A 20,621-nucleotide genomic window follows, 5' to 3' on the forward strand; every position below is an offset into this window, starting at 1 on the left:
CATTTGATTATTAATTTCCAATAGTTAACGTGTAAATTGATTTGATTTTTATAACATTTAATAGATGGCGCTGTTTCTAATTTGTCTTTATACTACTAAATTCATTAAACTGTTTCTCTGCCCAAATTACGTAAATGACATAGTTTTTATTTTGTAAAGCTAGATAATAGCATGGCTTACTCGAAACCAACATTTAAACATGAGTCTTTAGATTGTACGCTGTCGTAATACACGGAATACGTAAGAAAAATAAAGGTTCACAGCTCCTCCCCCGTAGGTGATAGCTTGATAATATGTAGCCTATAGCCTCACCCGACCTGTTAGTAATATTCATGCAAAATTTGAAGTCAATCTATGCAGTACTTTTCGAGATTAGCTCGGACAAACATACAGACAAACAGACAAACAGACAAACAGACAAACAGACAAAAATTCTAAAAACTATGTTTTTGGCTTCTATATCGATTATAGATCACGGCCCAGGTATTCTTTTAAAAAAATATTCAATGTACAGTTTTGACTTTCCTACGATTTTATTATATGTATAGATGCATCCCTACATAATATAATTGACATTGAAAAAGTGTAAAAGTTGCCACTACAGCAAAATAATGTATTGCCATTACAAAAAAAAAATATTGTTTCTAATCAATTTTGAATATGTGAATATGTGATTATCCCTGTGGATTATCCTACATCTCTTGACGTCTTTCAGTTTAAAATTCATTGGATATTTTGTATTTAAAGGCTTTTTCATTTTAATCTGTGAATAAAGTATTTCTAAGTAATTGTTGTTTTATTTTAAACAAGTATTTGCGTGAAAGAGTAACATACACACACATACATCAATCCTCAACTTTTGCATTTATTTATTACTAGTGGTCCGCCCCGGCTTCGCGCGTGGTACATATTTCGCAATAAAAGGTAGCCTATGTCCTTTCTCGAGTATCAAAATATCTCCATACCAAATTTCATGCAAATTGGTTCAGTAGTTTAGGCGTTATTGAGTAACAGACAGAGTTACTTTCGCATTTATAATATTAGTATGGATTTGCACAATATACAGATACATAGTATATATCTGTCAACTGTGTTATTTGGCAGGACTAGTAATCCGCCCCAGCTTCGCCCGTGGTACCTGTTTACGTATTCTCTCTATAGGCATCATCATCATACTTCAAGGAATATTATAAAAAAAAGAATTAACGAAATCGCTTCAGCCGTCCTCGAGTTATGTGCTTACCAACACATTTTACGATTAATTTTATCCATTTTTATAAGATTATCTCGTTACTTGCATTCGAAAAAGTATATTAATAATTGTATTACCTGAAATCTGAATATACTTCCTGGGAATAATTAATCTATACTAATAATATAAAGCTAAGTTTGTTTGTTTGAACGCGCTAATCTCAGGAACTGGTCCGATTTGAAAAATTCATTCGGTGTTATATAGCCCATTTATCGAGGAAGGCTATAGGCTATATATCATCAAGCTAAGACCAACAAGAGCGGAGCCATGCGAGTGAAACCGCGGGGCGCAGCTAGTTTGCTTAGAAGAGGCTTTCTACCTCCTTTGACCTAACTTAAAAAAAAAATCTCGACAAAAGGTAAAATTAAACCACATTTCATTATAAAATTTTATTTGATTAATAATAATACATAACTTAAACTATAATAATATACACGCACAACATTTTTTTATTGATTTTTTTATTCGTGACGTATAAACACAACTGTAAGCACCTTTTAATAATAATCCCTGAAAAATACACAAAACAATAGATAGTAAATATCTATTTGTAGATATATTGAAAACTAGCTTTCCGCCCGCGGCTTCGCCCGCGTTTTCAAGGCAAAACCCGCATAGTTCCCGTTCTCGTGGGATTTCCGGGATAAAACCTATCCTATGTGTTAATCCAAGTTACCCTCTATATGTGTGCTAAATTTTATCGTAATCGGTTGAATAGTATTTGCGTGAAAGAGTAACAAACACACATACATCCTCACAAACTTTCGCATTTATAATATTAGTAGGAGTAGTATAGGACTACAAAGACACAAATTCGAAAAAAAAAAATTTTTTTTCACACAGAAAACTAATTAGGTATGTATGTATTACTAGCGGTCCGCCCCGGCTTCCTTCGTGGTACATGTTTACGTTTTCTCTACATAAGACCCATCCTCGTACTTCAAGGAATATAATAAAAAAAAACTATCGAAATCGGTTCAGCCGTTCTCGAGTTATGCGCTTACCAACACATTTTGCGATTCATTTTTATATATTATATATATATCTTATATATAAAATTCTCGTGTCACAATGTTAGTCTGCATACTCCTCCGAAACGGCTGGACCTATTCTCATGAAATTTTCTGTGCATATCGGGTAAGTCTGAGAATCGGCCAACATCTATTTTTCATATGTACCACGGGCGAAGCCGGGGCGGACCGCTAGTTATATATATATTTTTTTCTAATAACAAAGAGTTTACGTACGTGTAAAACCGTGCATAATTTTTAATTCACTATCATTTCCAACAGTTTATAGCTCTAATAATTATTAGTATATTTTTATTTAAATGCAACATGGTTTAGGCGCCATCTTATTTGTTACTCTCAGGGCCAGTCACGAAGTTATATCTACACTAATATTATAAAGCTGAAGAGTTTGTTTGAACGCGCTTATCTCAGGAACTACTGCCCCCCTAGTCAAGTGGCTTTCTGTTAGCGTAGCGTTCAATAGAATAGACTACGAATGTATGAGATTGACGTAAGCTGTAGATACGTTTGTCTTGTTTGTCTCTGTTGTTTTGTCTGTTTGGGGCTGGTCCGATTTGAAAAATTAATTCCGTGTTAGATAGCCCATTTATCGAGGAAGGCTATAGGCTATATATCATCTCGTTAAGACCAACACGCGGAGCAATGCGGGTAAAACCGCGGGGCACAGCTAGTTGTAACTAAATAAGTCAGTCTCTGGTCCGCAGTCCCCATATTGATGTGCGTCGGGCTCCAACTGTAGGCCGGGCGATTGCACTGCGAATAAAAACTATATTAATCACCACATAGTATAAAACAAAGTCGCTTTCTCTGTCCCTATGTCCCTTTGTATGCTTAAATCTTTAAAACTACGCAACGGATTTTGGTGCGACTTTTTTAATAGATAGAGTGATTCAAGAGGAAGGTTTTAGTATACAATTTATTAGGTTTTAGACAAAGCGGGCGAAGCCGCGGGCGGTAAGCTAGTAAATATATAAGATAAATATTTCAGGACAATTTACACACACGGCACGATCTGATCCCACACTAAGCTTTCGCTTGTGTTATGGAAACCAGATGGCTGATAAACATACATATATAATTTTAAATACATACTTATATAGATAATTAACACCCAGACGGAGCAAACATCTATGTTCATCACACAAATATTTGCCCCGGGTGGGAATCGAACCCACAACCTCTGGCTTGGAAGGCACGGCCACTACAAACCAAGCCAACCGGTCTGTATTAACTCAAACATTTTTTTTTTATATTCAATATTAATATAATCAGTTATGACTTTCCTACGATTGTATTATAAACTCAAATCTCAAACATTTATTTATTCAATTAGACTTCTTCGAGAAGCACTTTTGAATCGTCATAACATATTTTTAACATTTACCACCGATTCGGAAAGCAGTATCTATGGAGAAGAACCGGCAAGAAACTCCATAGTTGCCTCCAATCATGTCAATATTTAATTTAACAAAATATACTAAAATATTTATTATTGAAGTGAAACTTCTTAATCGGTGTTGGAAAAAAATTTAGTGTAACATTTTTTCGTTACGCGTGACATTTTTCCGTTACGCGCCATCTATTTCTTATCTCTACCACGCGTGATTAGATGTATTTCTGTAAAGTTGCATATAGTAAATTATTTTTTAAAAAATTAGGTCACAAAGAAGTTTCACTTCTTACGTGTGTACACTAGTACACGCACACATTTTTATTTATTTATTTAAACAAATCTCACCTGAACATAAACTGGTTGATCTGTATGTGCGGTGTGGCTGCTCTCAATGCACTCAAAGAAATGGCGGGCAACATTCCCCACACTTCTAGATATTGTAGTGCCGTCATACTGCTTAGTTTACTGTAAAAACAGAACATAGGCGATTTATCAGTGTATTTGTATATAATAAGGGGGCGTCCATAAATTACGTTAGGTGTTTTAGGAGGGGGTCAAGTAAAATCTCATCTGTACTTTATACCGACATTGCTCCGCTCCTGTTAGTCTTAGCGTGATGGTATATAGCCTATAGCTCTACTAATATTATAAAGCTGTAGAATTTGTTTGTTTGAACGCGCTAATCTCAAGAACTACTGGTCCCATTTAAAAAAAATTGTACGTTGTTAGCCATTTTGTACGTTGTTAGATAGCCCATTTATCGAGGAAGGCTATAGGCTATATAGCATCACGCTAAGAACGCGCTAATCTCAAGAACTACTGGTCCCATTTAAAAAAAATTGTACGTTGTTAGATAGCCCATTTATCGAGGAAAGCTATATGCTATATATCATCACGCTAAGACCAAACACGCGGAGCCATGCGGGTGAAACCGCGGAGCGCAGCTAGTTTGAAATAAATCCATGCAGTACTATTTGAAACAGACAAAAATTCTTCTTCTATTGTACAGAGATAGCTTGAGACCTGAGGAAGGACATAGGATAGGTTTTATCCCGGAAATCCCACGGGAACTGGAACTATGCGGGTTTTTCTTTGATTACACGGGCGAAAACATAATAAATTTAATCCTACTAATATTATAAATGCGAAAGTTTGTATGGATGTATGGATGTTTGTTACTCTTTCACGTAAAAACTACTGAACCGATTACAATGAAATTTAGCACACATATAGAGGGTAACTTGGATTAACACATAGGATAGTTTTTATCCCGGAAATCCCACGGGAACGGGAACTATGCGGGTTTTCCTTTGCAAACGCGGGTGAAGCCGCGGGCGGAAATCTATTAAAAAATAAACGGGAACTATGCGGGTTCTTCTTTCCACTGGCAAAAAGCTAATAAATGTAATAAAAAATAAAAATAAATACTCACGTTAAAGCATGCGGAGGCAGTAAATAACATCGGCTCAATGCTAAATGTTCCAATCTTGATAATGGTAGTAGTGCATTCAAAGCCGCTCGGCCAAGTAGCGGACAATCTGATAGATCCAGTTCTAAGAGACGTGGACAACGGACTGCCAGTTGAGATACAGCTAGAAAATAATAAAAAAATCATTATGAACAACCTTAAAAATAAGTAATAAGTAAATGGGATACAGCATGAAAAACTAAAGAAAATTCTAAGTTTTCACTTGTGTTATGGAAACCAGATGGCTGATAAACATACATATATAATTTTAAATATATACTTATATAGATAATTAACACCCAGACACAGAGCAAACATCTATGTTGATCACACAAATATTTTCCCTGGATGGGTATCGAAAAATTATGATATAGATTAAAAAAAGGAATGTGATACAGATTAAAAAAAAACTGAGTGTCAAGTTTGACAGTTGTGAAAATTATTAAAAAAAAATGTGTGAGGCAAGTTTGCCTGTTGTGAAAATGATTTCTTTAAAAAAACCAAAACTATATGTTGAAAGTCTGCCTACTGAGAAAATGATTTACCTACTTAGTTTACACTATTCAAATGTTTTCTTATTCAATTATTTATATTTATTTTTATTTTATGATTTAAGTGTAGTAAACTTATTTTGTTTTTGTTGTGACTTACTTGTTATTTTTTAATATTACATTTTAGTCTAGTTCTTATTAATTTAGTTTAAAGTGGTTTTTAATAAAAATACTCACTTTCATCATTCATAATCCTCGCTCCACTCAAATTTAACCTTTGTAATTTGGACGGTAGACATGTTACTAAAATGTTCAACGCTTCTTCGTTTAAATTGCACCAAGATATGTTTAGTGATTGTAGGCTGAAAGAGATATCAATTAAGAGTATTAATAACTAGCGGTCCGTCCCGGCTTCGCCCGTGGTACATATTTCGCAATAAAAGGTAGCCTATGTTCTTTCTCAGGGTCTAAAGATTGTCTGTGACAAATTTCATCAAAATCAGTTGAGAGGTTTAAGCGGGAAAGCGTAACAGACAGACAGAGTTACTTTCGCATTTATAATATTAGTTGGGATTTTTATAATTTTTCATAAATAAATGTTGATTACAAGCATAAAAAGAAACATCAGAATGTACAGTGTTCTTAAATATTTATACACTAGCTTTCCGCCGGCGGCTTTGCCCGCGTTTTCAAAGAAAAACCCGCATAGTTCCCGTTCCCGTGGGATTTCCGGGATAAAACCTATCCTATGTGTTAATCCAAGTTACCCTCTATATGTGTGCTAATATAATAAATGCGAAAATTTGTGAGGATGTTTGTATGTTTGTTACTCTTTCGCGTAAATACTACTGAACCGCCAATGAAATTAAGCACACATATAGAGGGTAACTTGGATTATCACATAGGATAGGTTTTATCCCGGAAATCGCACGGGAACGGGAACTACTTTTTGGAAACGCGGGCGAAGCCGCGTGCGGGAAGCTAGTAAATAATAAACACTTACCAAGTACATCCATCGAGTAAGCTCTTCAAGCCTTCCGGTGTGATTCCCTGAGCCATGGTTAAATTTAATGTTTCTAAACTCGAGCACTGTCCTGGAAAATTAGTACATATTAATAACTAGCGGTCCGCCCCGGCTTCGCCCGTGGTACATATTCACGTTTTCTCTACATAAGAACCATCCTCGAACTTCAAGGAATATTATAAAAAAGGAATTAACGAAATCGGTTAAGCCGTTCTCAAGTTATGCGCTTACCAACACATTTTGGGATTCATTTTTATATTATAGATAATTAATTTTGGCATCACAGGTCGTGCGTCTGTTAGCTTAGACCTTTAATATTACGCAACAAATTTTGATGCGGTTTTTTTAATAGATAGAGTGATTCTGCCATAATATCCCATCAAGCGGCAAGCTCTCCAAGCTGAGTTTCCGCAACGATGAGCAATGTTCGACCAACTTGGCCAACGTTTGTCTAGATCAGGCGCGGTCCCAGCCTGACATTTTGGGGGGGGACACGCAGCTGGAAAGGTATGGAATCCCCCCCCCCAACCGTACTCGCCAAATATCGTATTCACGTGAAGAAGAAGTGATAAGCAAAAACTTGAGAAAATCGTACTCGATAAAATAGAAAAAAAATTCTTATACTGTACAATATCTTACCACATGTATGCGGACGATTTCCAATTATATAAACATGCGTCACTTCTTGAACTACCTGAAGCGATTTTCCAAGTTAACGCTGACCTTGCAGCAATAGTCAGATGGAGCAAAAGTCATGGTTTAACAGTAAATCCAATCAAAACCAAGGTTATCATATTCGGAAGCAGGCAATTAGTCTCAAAAATTGACTGGACCAATTTACCGAACGTTCTCGTTGATGGTGTTCTCATCCCTTACAGTGCTCAGGTAAAAAATCTTGGTCTAACTCTGGATCAAACTTTTTCCTGGGATGAACAAATAAAGCAAGTTCAAAAAAGGGTTTTTTCTTCTGCCTTCTCCCTACGGCGCTTGCGCAACTTTCTTCCCGTTACAACCAAAATTACCTTAGCTCAATCCCTTCTCCTTCCTCTCTTTGATTTTTCTGACGCCTGCTATCCCGATATTCGTGAATATCAACTTAACACCCTTGAGAAGCTCCAAAATTTCTGTATCAGATTCATATTCGGACTTCGTAAATTTGACCATGTCTCTGAATACAGGAAAAGGCTAAAGTGGCTTCCTATCCGTTATCGCCGGGATACTCATCTGCTGCATCTTCTGTACTGTGTTCTGTTTAGCCCTAAGACTCCTTCTTACTTAAAAGATAACTTCGATTATTTAAGCTCTTGTAATTCTCTCTCTCTTCGCTCTTCCAACTTGTTATTGCTCAGCACCCCTTTCCATCATTCTAAATTTTTTAACAATTCTTTCACTGTCCGGGCTATTCAACTATGGAATGCTTTACCAGAAAGTATTAGACGTGCTCAAACGCTCAGCTCTTTTAAAGTGTTGCTTAAAGACCACTTCTTTTCCTTGCTATAGATTTGTTTTGCTTGCTGACGTCACCAACTATTGTTTTTTATACATTTATTTTTCTGCGTTTGTACTATAGTATGTGTATGTATATGTAGTCTATTTATATAATAATATGTATGTATATGTTTATTACAATGCATATGTATGTACGTATATATGTATTTTATTTATTTGTATTATTTTGTAGTAGTATGTACATAAGTACCTAGTAGGTATCTATGATACTTACATAATTTTATTTATTTATTATTATATTATTATGTGTATCTCAATCCATAATACTCGGGTACCATCATAAGGAAGGTACCCGGTCCTTTGGAAGGCTTACGTGGGGACACGGATCCAACACGCAGAGGCCCTTTAGAGAACTTTACTGTGTTGTGGGACACCAGCCGCAGCCTGCCCATGACTGCACTATAGAGATACAGCCCTAGGCAGTCCGCGGCCGATGTAGGACTATTTCGAAATATGGAAAAACAAAATAAACTGGGCTATGGAGTGGGATGTTAAATGGGCCGGTATTTGGGGACTATTGGAAACTATGGCACCTGCCTTTCTACTAAAAGGAAGTAAAAATATGTTGGCAGGTGGTGACTCGCCCTCTCACTGTATGGGCCCCCGAAATAAGTCGCTGCAATAGTGCGACAAGGGGGCAACATATTGCGAGCAGCTAAGGGTGGAGAGGCGTCCCTGGACTTTATTATTATTATTTTTTTTTCTTCTTTTTGCACTATCCCATTAACTTCATACATTTCCTTTCCATCAGGTTGCCTGGTAGAGATTGCTGCTTAGCAATAAGGCCGCCTCTTGTACAAACTATGCCTTTCTTATGTATTAATGTTATTTTTGTCATATTTCAGTTTGTGCAATAAAGAGTTATAAATAAATAAATAAATAAATATATTATAAAAAAACCGGCCAAGTGCGAGTCGGAAGCCGTTAGCTGCAAATTTTCGCAAATTTCAACATTTGCAAGGGATTAAAAACAGGTTTAAACAGAACTTTAGATGTGCGAGTGACTCCGATTTGCACCAGTTTTTTATATATTGTACAGTATAAGATTTTTTTTCTATTTTATCGAGTACGATTTTGGGGGGGGTCATGTCCCCCGTGACCACCCCCCTGGGACCGCGCCTGGTCTAGATATGTCAATTATATCATATTTTTTTAATTATTTTAGCAATCCCACTCACCAATCAACGCCATTATCCCATCATCTAGCGGCAAGCTCTCCAAGCTGAGTTTCCGCAACGATGGGCAATGTTCGACCAACTTGGCCAACGTTTGTCTAGATATACCAATTATATCATATTTTTTTAACTACTTTAGCAATCCCACTCACCAATCAACGCCATTATCCCATCATCGAGTGGCAAGCTCTCCAAGCTGAGTTTCCGCAACGATGGGCAATGTTCGACCAACTTGGCCAACGTTTGTCGTGATATAGCACTCATGCTGAGGTCTAAGTATTGAATACGTGTCGTTGTGATTGTTTGTGGGATCCAATCGCCGATCTGGAATTGATTGATTGATTGTTAGTAACATATTGACTTTGTGTGTGTTATATTATAATGAACTAGTAGTGAATTATAATAAACTTGTTTGTTTGAACGCGCTAATCTCAGGAACTACTGGTCCGATTAGAAAAAATCTTTCGGTGTTAGATAGCCCATTTATCGAGGAAGGCTATAGGCTATATATTATCACACTAAGACCAATAGGAGCCAAGCAATGCGAGTAAAACATAAAAAAAAAATACAGTCAAATTGAGATTTTTTTTTAAGTTTGTTGGTAAAAACATAGAAGTTTCTAATTTGTTATTAATTTATCAGATAAATAAATATGAACCAATAAGTTTTTTCATTTATCTAAAAATTAATCAAACACTTTAGAAACACAATTTACAGAATTATTTTAAATTTCAACCCATACTAATATTATAAATTCGAACTCTGTCTGTCTGTCTGTTACTCAATCACGCCTTAATTACTGAACCAATTTGCATGAAATTTGGTATAGAGATATATTGATACCCGAGAAAGGACATAGGCTACTTTTTACCCCGGGACATAGGATAGGTTTTATCCCGGAAATCCCACGGGAACGGGAACTATGCTGGTTTTTCTTTGACTGTGCGGTAGAAGCTGCGGGTGGAAAGCTAGTACTTTATAAAAATAATTATACTCACTTCTGAACTAGCTAATCTCAAAATAATAGGTTTCCTACACAATATCCTTCCTAGAGCATCTTTAGATAATGTCTTATTGCCTAGATCTAATCTTTGCCATAGTGTTTCATCGCAGGCCACTCGGTACCATCTGAAAATAATTGTTTTTTAATTAAAAATTTAAATAAAAAGTACATTTATCAAATGGAAATTACATATTGAACACACAACAAGAGAAAAGCATTTTGTTTTTAAAAAGTTAAAATTATAAATTTATAAAGAATAGAAAAAATTCGATCACTCAGTGGGACTCGAACCCGCATCCTTTCGCGCCATTCCGGGGCGGATGCCTGACCAACTCGGCTACATGCGGGTTCGAGTCCCGAATCGTGATCGAATTTTTTCTATTCTTTATAAAGGGGTTTGAAACTTTTTGTATGGACGCTGGCATATCGACCCGCCGCCATTTTGAATTTTTTTCAAAATCGCGGCGCACGATTAAAGTGGTATGTATGGATAGAGGACACATAGACGAACAAAAAATGTCTAATAACATAGTACCCTAAAGCGTCACATTACCGAGATATTTGGAGGTAAATATTCACTTTTGAGTACGACAAACACTAAAAATAGACTTATTACGTGTCTATATGCATAATATTATCTCCAACTAATCACTCCCAGGTAGATTATTATTATTACAGGAAGAAAGTAGGTATTCATTACATTACTTACATTTTTATGTAATGTATGTATGTTTTTATGTAAGGAATCTACCTACTTTCTCCCAATAAACTGTTATTAATTATTTACCTCCAAATATTAGACATTTTTTGTTTGTCTATGTATCCTCTATCCATACATACCACTTTAATCGTGCGCCACGATTTTGAAAAAATATCAAAATGGCGGCGGGTTTGATATGCCAGAAAGTTTCAATGCCCTTTATATTTATAAAGCATTTGAATGCCATAAAACCAAAAATATCAAGTTAAAATTAAACTATTATAAATGCGAAAGTAACTCTGTCTGTCTGTCTCTACTTCACATCTAAACTATTTAACTGATTTAGATTAGTACAGAGATAGCTTGAGACCTGAGAAAGTACATGGGATAGGTTTTATCCGGAAAATTTCACGGAAACGGGATCACATGCGCGTTTTCCTTTGCTACACAAGCAAGGGAAAGTAAGTTAATCTATATTAATATTATAAATCTGAAGAGTTTGCATGTTTGTTTGAAGGCGCTAATCTCAGGAAGTACTGGTCCGATTTGAAAAATTATTTCAGTGTTAAACAGCCCATTTACTGAGGAAGGCCTATAATATAATATCATCACGCTAAGATCAATAGGAGCAGAGCACTGCGGGTAAATACAACAGATTTAGATGATTTTTTTATAGATATTGGATCTCACGGATACATAAAAGTTTTTTATAGAACAGGTAAATAGTATAGGTCAAGTTAGTTACACAAATAAAGAATGGCTGAACCGATGTTAATAATTTTGGTTTCTTAGATCTTAATCTTTTGGGATTAGGATAAAATTGATAAATAACTACTAAATAAATAAATTAAAACTCACCGTTTGCACACAGTCATACAATGTGCCAGTGTCCTTTTCGGCAACCATTTAAAAACGCTTAGAATCATTTCGTCTGACAGTAATGTGAATGTGTCCGCACCGCTTGGCTCGAATTTCTCTTTCCTAGCTAGAATCTCTTGTTCTTCAAGGCCTAGACCTGAAAATTATTTATTATCTCTACTAATAGTATAAATGCGAAAGTAACTCTAAGTAACTCTAAGCAATAAAGCCGCCAATTGCTTCTAATGTCCTTGTATTGTAAATTAAAAATTGTGTGCAATAAAGAATATATAACTATAACTATAACTATAACTCTGTCTGTCTGTCTGTTACTCAATCACGCCTTAACTACTGAACCAATTTGCATGAAATTTGGTATAGAGATATTTTGATACCCGAGAAAGGACATAGGATAGGTTTTATCCCGGAAATCCGACGGGAACGGGAACTATGCGGGTTTTTCTTTGACTGCGCGGGCAAATCCGCGGGTGGAAAGCTAGTATATTATATAACTAGCATACCGCCCACGGCTTCGCCTGCTTTGTCTAAAACCTAATAAATTAAATAGGTACTAAAACCTTCCTCTTGAATCACTTTATCTATTAAAAAACTGCATCAAAATCCGTTGTGTCGTTTTAAAGATTTATCTTTTTAAACATACATAGGGACAGAAATCACTCTATCTATTAAAAAACTGCATCAAAATCTGTTGTGTCGTTTTAAAGATTTAAGCATACATAGGGACAGAGAAAGCAACTTTGTTTTAAACTATGTAGTGATTTACTAATGATATTTGTATGTATGTTTTTATGTAGTTTATGTGTTTGTTATTGCTTCACGCAAAAACTGCTGAACCGATTTTCTTGTAACTTGGATAAACACATAGGTTTTATCCCGAAAATCCCACGGGAACGGAAACTATGTGGATTATTTGAAAACGTGGGCGAAACCGCTGGCGAAAAGAGAGTAATATTATACATGCAAAAGTCTGTGAAGGATCGATAAATGTTTGTTACTCTATCACGCATATACTACTGAACCGATTTCAATAAGTCTGTGAACGATCGATAAATGTTTGTTACTCTATCACACATATACTGAACCGATTTCAATGAAATTTGGTATGTAAGTAGCTTGAAGACCCAGAATAACACATAGGCTACTTTTGACCCCGAAAATCCTAATTTCCTTTGAAAACGTGAGCGAAGCCGCGGGCTGAAATCTAGTTATAGATAAAATTACTCACGTGTACTAGCATTTCCTTTCGTCCCGCTAGAAGCTATATACGCCCCATACCCACCATATATTTGGGCCAACGGGGTATCTTCGTCTATATGATACTCTTGTATGAGGGACGATTCCAATACATCTTGGAGAGGTTTCGCTGAAAAGTAGAAAATAATATGATTTTTTGGTTGTTTGTTTGTAGAGAGGTAATGTTTCTTTGTTAATCCTGATAATATTACAAATGCGAAAGTTTGTGAGCATGAGAGTGTGTGTGTGTGTTTGTTACTCTTTCACGCAAATACTACTGAACCGATTACAATGAAATTTAGCACACATATAGAGGGTAACTTGGATTAACACATAGGATAGGTTACATCACGGAAATCCCACGGGAACGGGAACTATGCGGGTTTTTCTTTCAAAACGCGGTCAAAGCCGCGGGCGGAAAGCTAGTTTCTCAACAAATATACAGATTGTTTCTTTAAAATTTAAACTTTTTGCAATCAAAAAAATTGTTAGAATAAACTCACCTTTCTTTGCAATCAAATTTAATAATTATTCGTCTACAAAATAAACTCACCTTTCTCCAAGCTCCTAGGGCTCCTCGAAGGACCAGGGCTGGGACTGCATTTGGTTTTCGCTATTTTAGGACTATACCTGCTTCGCGGTGATGTCACACCATTTATATTTGGATTTACGTTTTCTATATCGTGTTTGCGTTTTAGGGATTTCGTCTGAAATTAAGAATAGTAATGTATACTAATATTATAAAGCTAAAGAGTTTGTTTGTTTGTTTGAACGCACTTATCTCAGGAACTACTGGTCTGATTTGAAAAATACTTTCGGTGTTAGATAGCCCATTTATCGAGGAAGGCTATAGGGGATATATCATCACGCTAAGATCAACAGGTGAAACCGCGGAGCACAGCTAGTAAATAATATAAACATTTAGTCATAATTAAAAAAAATGCTTTACTAAGATATTCATAAAATTATTGAACAGTCCCTGGAACTTGTTTCTTATCAACACACTTTTACAGATTGAATTAAATCTATGTGTTTAAAGAAGGCTTAATTTGTGTATGAAGGAATTGGTTACATACAAACATACAGGTGAAGCTAATAAGTGTGTTAAAAATCATAATTTAGGTTTGTGAATTGTGAAATTCTTATCTATACTCATATTATAAAGCTGAAGAGTTTGTTTGAACGCGCTAATCTCGGGAACTATTAGAAAAATTTACGGCGTTAGATAGCCCATTTATCGAGGAAGGCTATAGGCCACATATCATCACGCTAAGACCAACTATCTAACACCGAAAGAATTTTTCAAATTGGACAAGTAGTTCCAGAGATTAGTGCATTCAAACAAACAAACAAACTCTTCAGCTTTATAATATATATCCATCAGTCTTCAAACTTCTTTAACTGTCTCTTAATGTTTTTTAAAACTTACAGCGCTAGAACTTTCACATGGAGTCTCAGAGTCATCTTGATCTAATACACTCACACCCATTTCCTGTAATACCTATAAGAATATAAATAAATTTATTAAAAGTACTGTAGTTCATTTATTAAGCTATTGCATAGCTTCTATTGCGGGCCTTGAGCGTGGGGACCGAATCGAACCGACCGAATTTTGTAACAAAATACGATTCGATTTACAAGATATATCTAATTTTACTTAACATCTGTTTTATGTTCAGTTCTGTGTCTTGAGTACCAGAACCAATTTGAATGAGAATTTCACTAAATTAGACATTCATAAATAAACATTATTAATTAATTTCTCCACACAATATCAATAAGCAGGTCTATGAAATTGATTTTTTTTTTTTTTTTTTTTTTTTTTTTATAAATCTATGGGAGCTTTTCTTTTTAGTCTTTGGAATTTTGTGTCGTTTTTCATTAAATCCATGGCCAAAGAATTCGGATGTTCATCAAGTCTTTTTCTGTAGGAGCTCATAGAGTGCTTGATTTCGTCTTTCACTGTTCGAATTTTAAGATCGTGGTGTAACTGTTGGTTTGTAACATACCAAGGAGCGTTTGTGACTAGTCTAAGCATTTTCGATTGAAATCTTTGCAGGATTTCGATATTGGAGTTGGAAGCAGTTCCCCATAACTGGATTCCATAGGTCCAGATTGGTTTAATGATGCTTTTGTACAAAAGTAATTTATTTTCCAACGAGAGTTTGGATTTTTTGTTGAGGAGCCAGTACATTTTTCTCAGTTGAATGCCAAGGGCTTTACGTTTAGTAAAAATATGTGTTCTCCATGTGAGTCTGCGATCCAGATAGACGCCAAGGTATTTCGCGCCATCAGCCTGAGGAATAGGTACTCCATTGAGAGACACTTGTGAGCACGAGCCGTAACGAGTCGCAAATGTTACCTGTACAGACTTCTTTTCATTGGCTTTAATTCGCCAGGTTGATAACCATTCAGTAATTTTATCAAGACAGACTTGGAGGTTTGCACTAGCTTGTACTGGATTTTCGTGGATTGCTAGGGCTGCAGTGTCGTCAGCAAAAGTTCCAATTACCACGCCATCTGTCATGGGCAAGTCAGCTGTAAATAGCAGGTACAGTGTAGGACCGAGTACACTTCCTTGGGGAACTCCGGCATGAGCTTTGTGAAGGGTCGTTACGTATTCTCCTTGCCTTACTTGGAAGTGTCTGTCCTCTAGATAGGACTTGAGAAATATGAAGTGATTAGTTGGTAATTTAGTTTTTATTTTATATAGCAGGCCCTGATGCCAAACTCTATCAAAAGCCTGTGATATATCAAGAAACACTGCACTGCAGTATTTTTTGGCCTCGTAAGCTTTGTGAATTTTTTCTACCAGTCGGTGGATTTGTTCTGTGGTTCCATGTTTTTGTCTGAATCCGAATTGGTGGTCCGGTATGATTTTGTTTTCTTCTATTACGAAGTTCAACCTTTTCAAGTAAAGAATCTCGATTACTTTGGAAAGAATAGGAAGCAAGCTTATCGGCCTGTAAGAAGACACTTCTTCTGGGGCCTTACCAGGTTTCAGGATCATTATGACCTGTGCCACTTTCCATTGCCGTGGGAAAATGCCTCTCGATATTATACAGTTGAACAACTGAGTCAAAAATATTAAAGCTGAGTCTGGTAGTTCTTTCAGCATTTTTACAGTTATAAGGTCATATCCAGGAGCTTTATTCTGTTTCAGAGTTTTTATAACCGCTATAAGTTCACCTTTTTTTATTTTCTTTAATGGGAGATCAAGCTGGTAGGGATCATCAATGCTTTTAAGGCGATTCTTCATATCGGTTGACATAATTTTTTGGCAAGGATTTGGAACAAAGACTTCCTTTAGATGAGACGCAAAGGTTTCTCCCTTCTCTGGATCACTCTTTGCCCATGTGCCGTCTTTTTTCCGAATAGGGTGCTTGTGACTGATGGGTCTTTTTATCTTCTTTACGGTTTTCCAGAGCGAATAGTCACTTGAAGCCTTGGCGTCCAGATTACGCAAGCGGCTTTCGATATCGTCGTCTCGTGCAGTTTGAAGAAGTTTTTTGAGCTTGGCTGATATGTTATTAAGACGTGTTTTGTCATTTGGGTATCTGGTTTGCTGCCACAGTTTACGCGCTCTTCGCTTCTCCGCTAACAGCTCGCGAATGGGCATTGGACAGTCCACTTTGTCACACCTTTTGGAAGTAGGAGTGCTGCTCCAGGCTGCATTCTGAACACAGTAATTAAAATGTTCTACACCTTGTTCTATGTCTTCTTGGGTTTTCAGCGATAGCTTGAGGTTTATGCAGGACTCTACACTTCTGCGAAACATATCCCAATCAGTATTTTTACCATGCAGACGTGTCGCAGGTTCAGTTCTAATAATTTTTTCAGATATTTCTACTAGTACTACACTGTGGTCTGATGACAGATCTAGAGAGGATTTGCATTTACAGTTATTTAATGGGATGCCCTTTATAACACAGAAGTCTACCAGATCTGGAATTTTTCTTGGGTCTGTTGGCCAGTAAGTTGGTTCACCGGTAGACACCGTTTCTAATTGAAGGTCATTTAAGGCTGCCTGGAGCTGTCTTCCTTTCGGAGTGGTTAAGCGTGATCCCCAGAGAGTATTCTTGGAGTTGTAGTCCCCACCTGCAATGAATCTGGGTCCTAATGATCTGAAGAAGCGGATATAATCTTCTTTTTTTAAATTATGTTTTGGTGGAGAGTACAGTGCAGTGACAGTGAGATTACCACGCCAGTCTTCAACAACTACACTTGTCCCTTGTATTTCAGGAGTGCTATATTTATGTGTCTCGTAGTGTCTGATGTTATTTTTTATTAGGATTGCGGAACCACCATGAGCTGTGCCATCTGGGTGCATTGTTTGGTAGTAAATATAGTTTGGTATATTAATGTAGTTTTTATTAGTGAAGTGTGTCTCAGATAATAGGAAGATATCAATTTTGTTTATTTTTAGAAACATCTCAACTTCGAGGATGTGGTGTGGGAGCCCATTAGCGTTCCATATCGCAATTTTTAGGGCATTGAATGTGATAATTTTGTCATAATTTCCATTAGAAGGTGTGTCATAGAAGTCAATTGCTGCATGAGCTGTGTCATAGTATTCATCATTTCCTTCATGTCTGTGGTTTTCTCTGATGTCATTTGCTTTTCATTATTTTGTTGTGAATGAGAACCCTCATTTTTGGATGTTAGTGCTTGGCTATATGTAAGCTTGTCAGAAAATTCTTTAATATGGTTTGTCGTTTCTTTGTTCAGATTACTTTTACGCTTATCTACGTGTCTTTGTTTAATTGGTTCCGGGGGGTATCTTATTTTTTGAAGTTCTTTGTAAACAGAGCATCCTTTGTAGTTTGCAGGATGGTTTCCTTCACAAAGTATACATTTAACTGAGTCCGACCTTCCTTTGCGTTCACAGTTACTTGATGCATGATCACCAGCACATTTAATGCATTTTGGTTTTCTGAAGCAATATTTCCTAGTGTGTCCATATTGCTGGCAGTTTGCGCACTGTGGTATGTCTCGCTTTGGTCTAGGTGGTTCTATTTTGATCCGGCAATGTAGTAGGCTCTTTAGGTCATAAATGTTTTTATTATTGCTGTTGGCTTCTATTTCTATGAAAAATATTGGCAAGGCCTTTTTGGTAATTCTTTGTTTGACATTCCAGATATTTTGTACTCTGTGCCCATATGCTTCCAGTTCAGTTTTTATTTCCTCCAGGTCAGTGGATGGGTGAAGTTTTTTAATCACTACTTTAAAACATCTGTCTTGTTTAGGTTTATATGTGTAAAATTCTGTGTTTTTTCCATTTAGTTCCTTAACTATTTTGGTATATAATTCAGCAGTTTTGGGTTGTATTCTGACTTGTTCATTCCGGAGGATTTTCACCTCGTAATTGTTTTCTGCTACGTCATCTAACATTTTAAGCAGTGGTTTTATATTGCTAACTCTGTCCACAAATATCGGAGGTGGTTTGACAGGTTTTTCAATATCTTTACTATTTGTTGGTTCTTGGATGTCCTTATCCAATTCTGAGAAGCTGTTAGAAGTTGGAGTAGTTTGACTTAGCCAGTAGGTGTCAAGTTTTTTTTGTTTTTGTGTTGGATTGTTTTCGGGACTATCACGCTGTCTTTTTCTGATAGGGACTTCCGTCCATACATCATTTTCGGTTTCACAAGTAGGTGCTTGTGTTTGGGATGGAGAGGTGATGTCTAGGTTCGTTAAAGATTGAGTTCTAGTCCTGTTGAACAAGGCTGGGTGAAATAATTGTTGTGTTAGTGTTTTATTTTGCGGTTTATTGGATTCAGTAGCTTTTGTATTTTTTTGAGACAATTCCATTTCTGTTCCCACGAGTAGGGTCGATTAGAAAGTCACACACAGGGTAACGCCCATTCCCGTGTGAAGGCACTGTACAACAATGTTAGCCGGGTCCATTGAGGTTGGCGCTAGGAGCTGATAACCCATCAGCCATTCATTCTATCGGCGCGTATCCCACCTTAGAATTGGGGTTTTTTTATAGAGGAGGACTACCTCTTGGCCCAGGCGATTAAGCCAAGACCACCGTTCCCCCGAGACATGACCAAGGGTTTACGGGCTGATGATCATTTCCTATCATCATCTTGCAAGCTTTCGCTCGTCAGGATAGTTAACCGCCGCCTGAGACTCGGCGTTGTTACTTGATTGGCACCACCCAGGGGACACGTGTGGGGTGGGTCTAGGATTAGATGGTATATCCCACGGACGCAAGTAACATCATCCCCATCAAATCTTAGGGAAGTGACAAAACACATCTCATTGAATACAGCAGTTTTTTATGTAAATGTAAATATACATATTGAAAAGATTAAGCATTTCTCTTATAAGTTATCTTTTAGTGGTTAAATCTTACAAATATACTATAGAGATACAGTAACACATTTTACAGTTGTATATAAATTTAAATACAGTTTTTTTTTTGTGATTACATAAACAATCAACCTAAATACTAATTACTTTTGCAATAAATACGTTTTTAGGACACAATCCAAACATCGTAATGCAGATGTTGCAAATTACATATTTTCCTTGACTCAACATTTGTTTTATGCAACGAATATATGTACCTCTTATTGAAGTACTAGCTTTCCGCCCGCGGCTTCGCCTGCTTTATCTAAAATCTAATAAATTATTTACTAAAACCTTCCTCTTGAATCACTCTATCTTTTAAAACAAACCGCACCAAAATCTGCATAGATATAAGCATACACAGCGACATAGGGACAGAAAAAACGACTTTGTTTTACTATGTAGTGATTAGTGCATTATAATATTAACAGTCAGGTCATGCATGAATTACATCCGAAAAGTTACCGTTATGTCTCCGAATTCAGTTACGATTACTACTACTGTTAAATCTCATTTTAAAACACGTTTTATTTTAGCTAATATTTACTACTTATTGATGATGAATGATGTTAAAGAAACTGATCTATTTCTAGCTTAGATGCACACGAAAAAAGGAAGACATAACCAAAAATGGTTTGGTAGAAAGGTATTGTGTTTTTTTTAAAGAAAAACTCACTTCGGTATCGGTTTTACGGTCCATCATGCTCCAGCTTTTGCGCCCAGACGAGTCCAAACGCATTCGCTTCCTAAAACGAAGAGTTTTCCTCAGTAACTCACGGTAAAATAATTTTAATATTAAATGACACGTTAAAATCTTTTCGCGCCTTTCAACTTTGGCGCTCAAAATCAGCTGTCAGCAACAAGTGAAATGTTGCACTGATTTTATGAATGAATTTGTAACCTCACCGCGGACTTTCAACTTCGTCTATTGCTGATAATGCTTGGCAATCTTCTGTATCGACATTAGCATTCATTATTATGTTAAAATTATAATCTTTATTCAACTTTATTCGTGCAACATCACCGCAAAGCAAAAGAAAATACTATTTATGACATAGACTACAGAAAACTAATGCACAGAACTAATGTCAAGAAAAACTAATAGACTA

The 20,621-nt window shown here is 36.4% G+C and overlaps 1 protein-coding gene across 2 annotated transcripts; it reads right to left on the bottom strand.

Moving 5' to 3' along the window:
- Positions 1 to 2,758: 2,758 nt before the first annotated feature.
- LOC123704584 (S-phase kinase-associated protein 2-like) lies at positions 2,759 to 20,560 on the bottom strand. 2 transcript variants are annotated; one of them, XM_045652969.1, is made up of 14 exons: positions 20,419 to 20,560; positions 20,189 to 20,258; positions 14,588 to 14,659; positions 13,712 to 13,865; positions 13,151 to 13,288; positions 11,905 to 12,061; positions 10,342 to 10,471; positions 9,572 to 9,667; positions 9,347 to 9,422; positions 6,639 to 6,729; positions 5,873 to 5,997; positions 5,109 to 5,268; positions 4,022 to 4,141; positions 2,759 to 3,036 (listed from the first exon to the last, which is right to left on the bottom strand). In XM_045652969.1, the coding sequence occupies exons 1-14, from the start codon at positions 20,484 to 20,486 to the stop codon at positions 2,970 to 2,972; spliced, it is 1,524 nt and encodes a 507-aa protein (XP_045508925.1). In that variant the 5' UTR covers positions 20,487 to 20,560; the 3' UTR covers positions 2,759 to 2,969. The 2 variants fall into 2 exon arrangements, with proteins under 2 accessions (XP_045508925.1, XP_045508924.1); XM_045652968.1 differs by lacking the exon at positions 9,347 to 9,422 and having other exon boundaries at positions 9,496 to 9,667.
- Positions 20,561 to 20,621: the final 61 nt, after the last annotated feature.

This window comes from Colias croceus, chromosome 30 (genome assembly GCF_905220415.1).
Source record: "Colias croceus chromosome 30, ilColCroc2.1".
NCBI lineage: Eukaryota > Metazoa > Arthropoda > Insecta > Lepidoptera > Pieridae > Colias > Colias croceus.

What these genes read in the sequence shown, in the direction of transcription:
- LOC123704584 (XM_045652969.1), bottom strand. Translation starts at nt 20,486, where the DNA reads ATGAATGCTAATGTCGATACAGAAGATTGCCAAGCATTATCAGCAATA. An exon ending in TGAGATTAGCTAGTTCAGAA is followed by an intron (nt 9,668 to 10,341) that starts GTGAGTATAATT and finishes AATCAATTCCAG; the next exon opens with ATCGGCGATTGGATCCCACA. An exon ending in ATCAACCAGTTTATGTTCAG is followed by an intron (nt 3,037 to 4,021) that starts GTGAGATTTGTT and finishes TTTTATTCGCAG; the next exon opens with TGCAATCGCCCGGCCTACAG.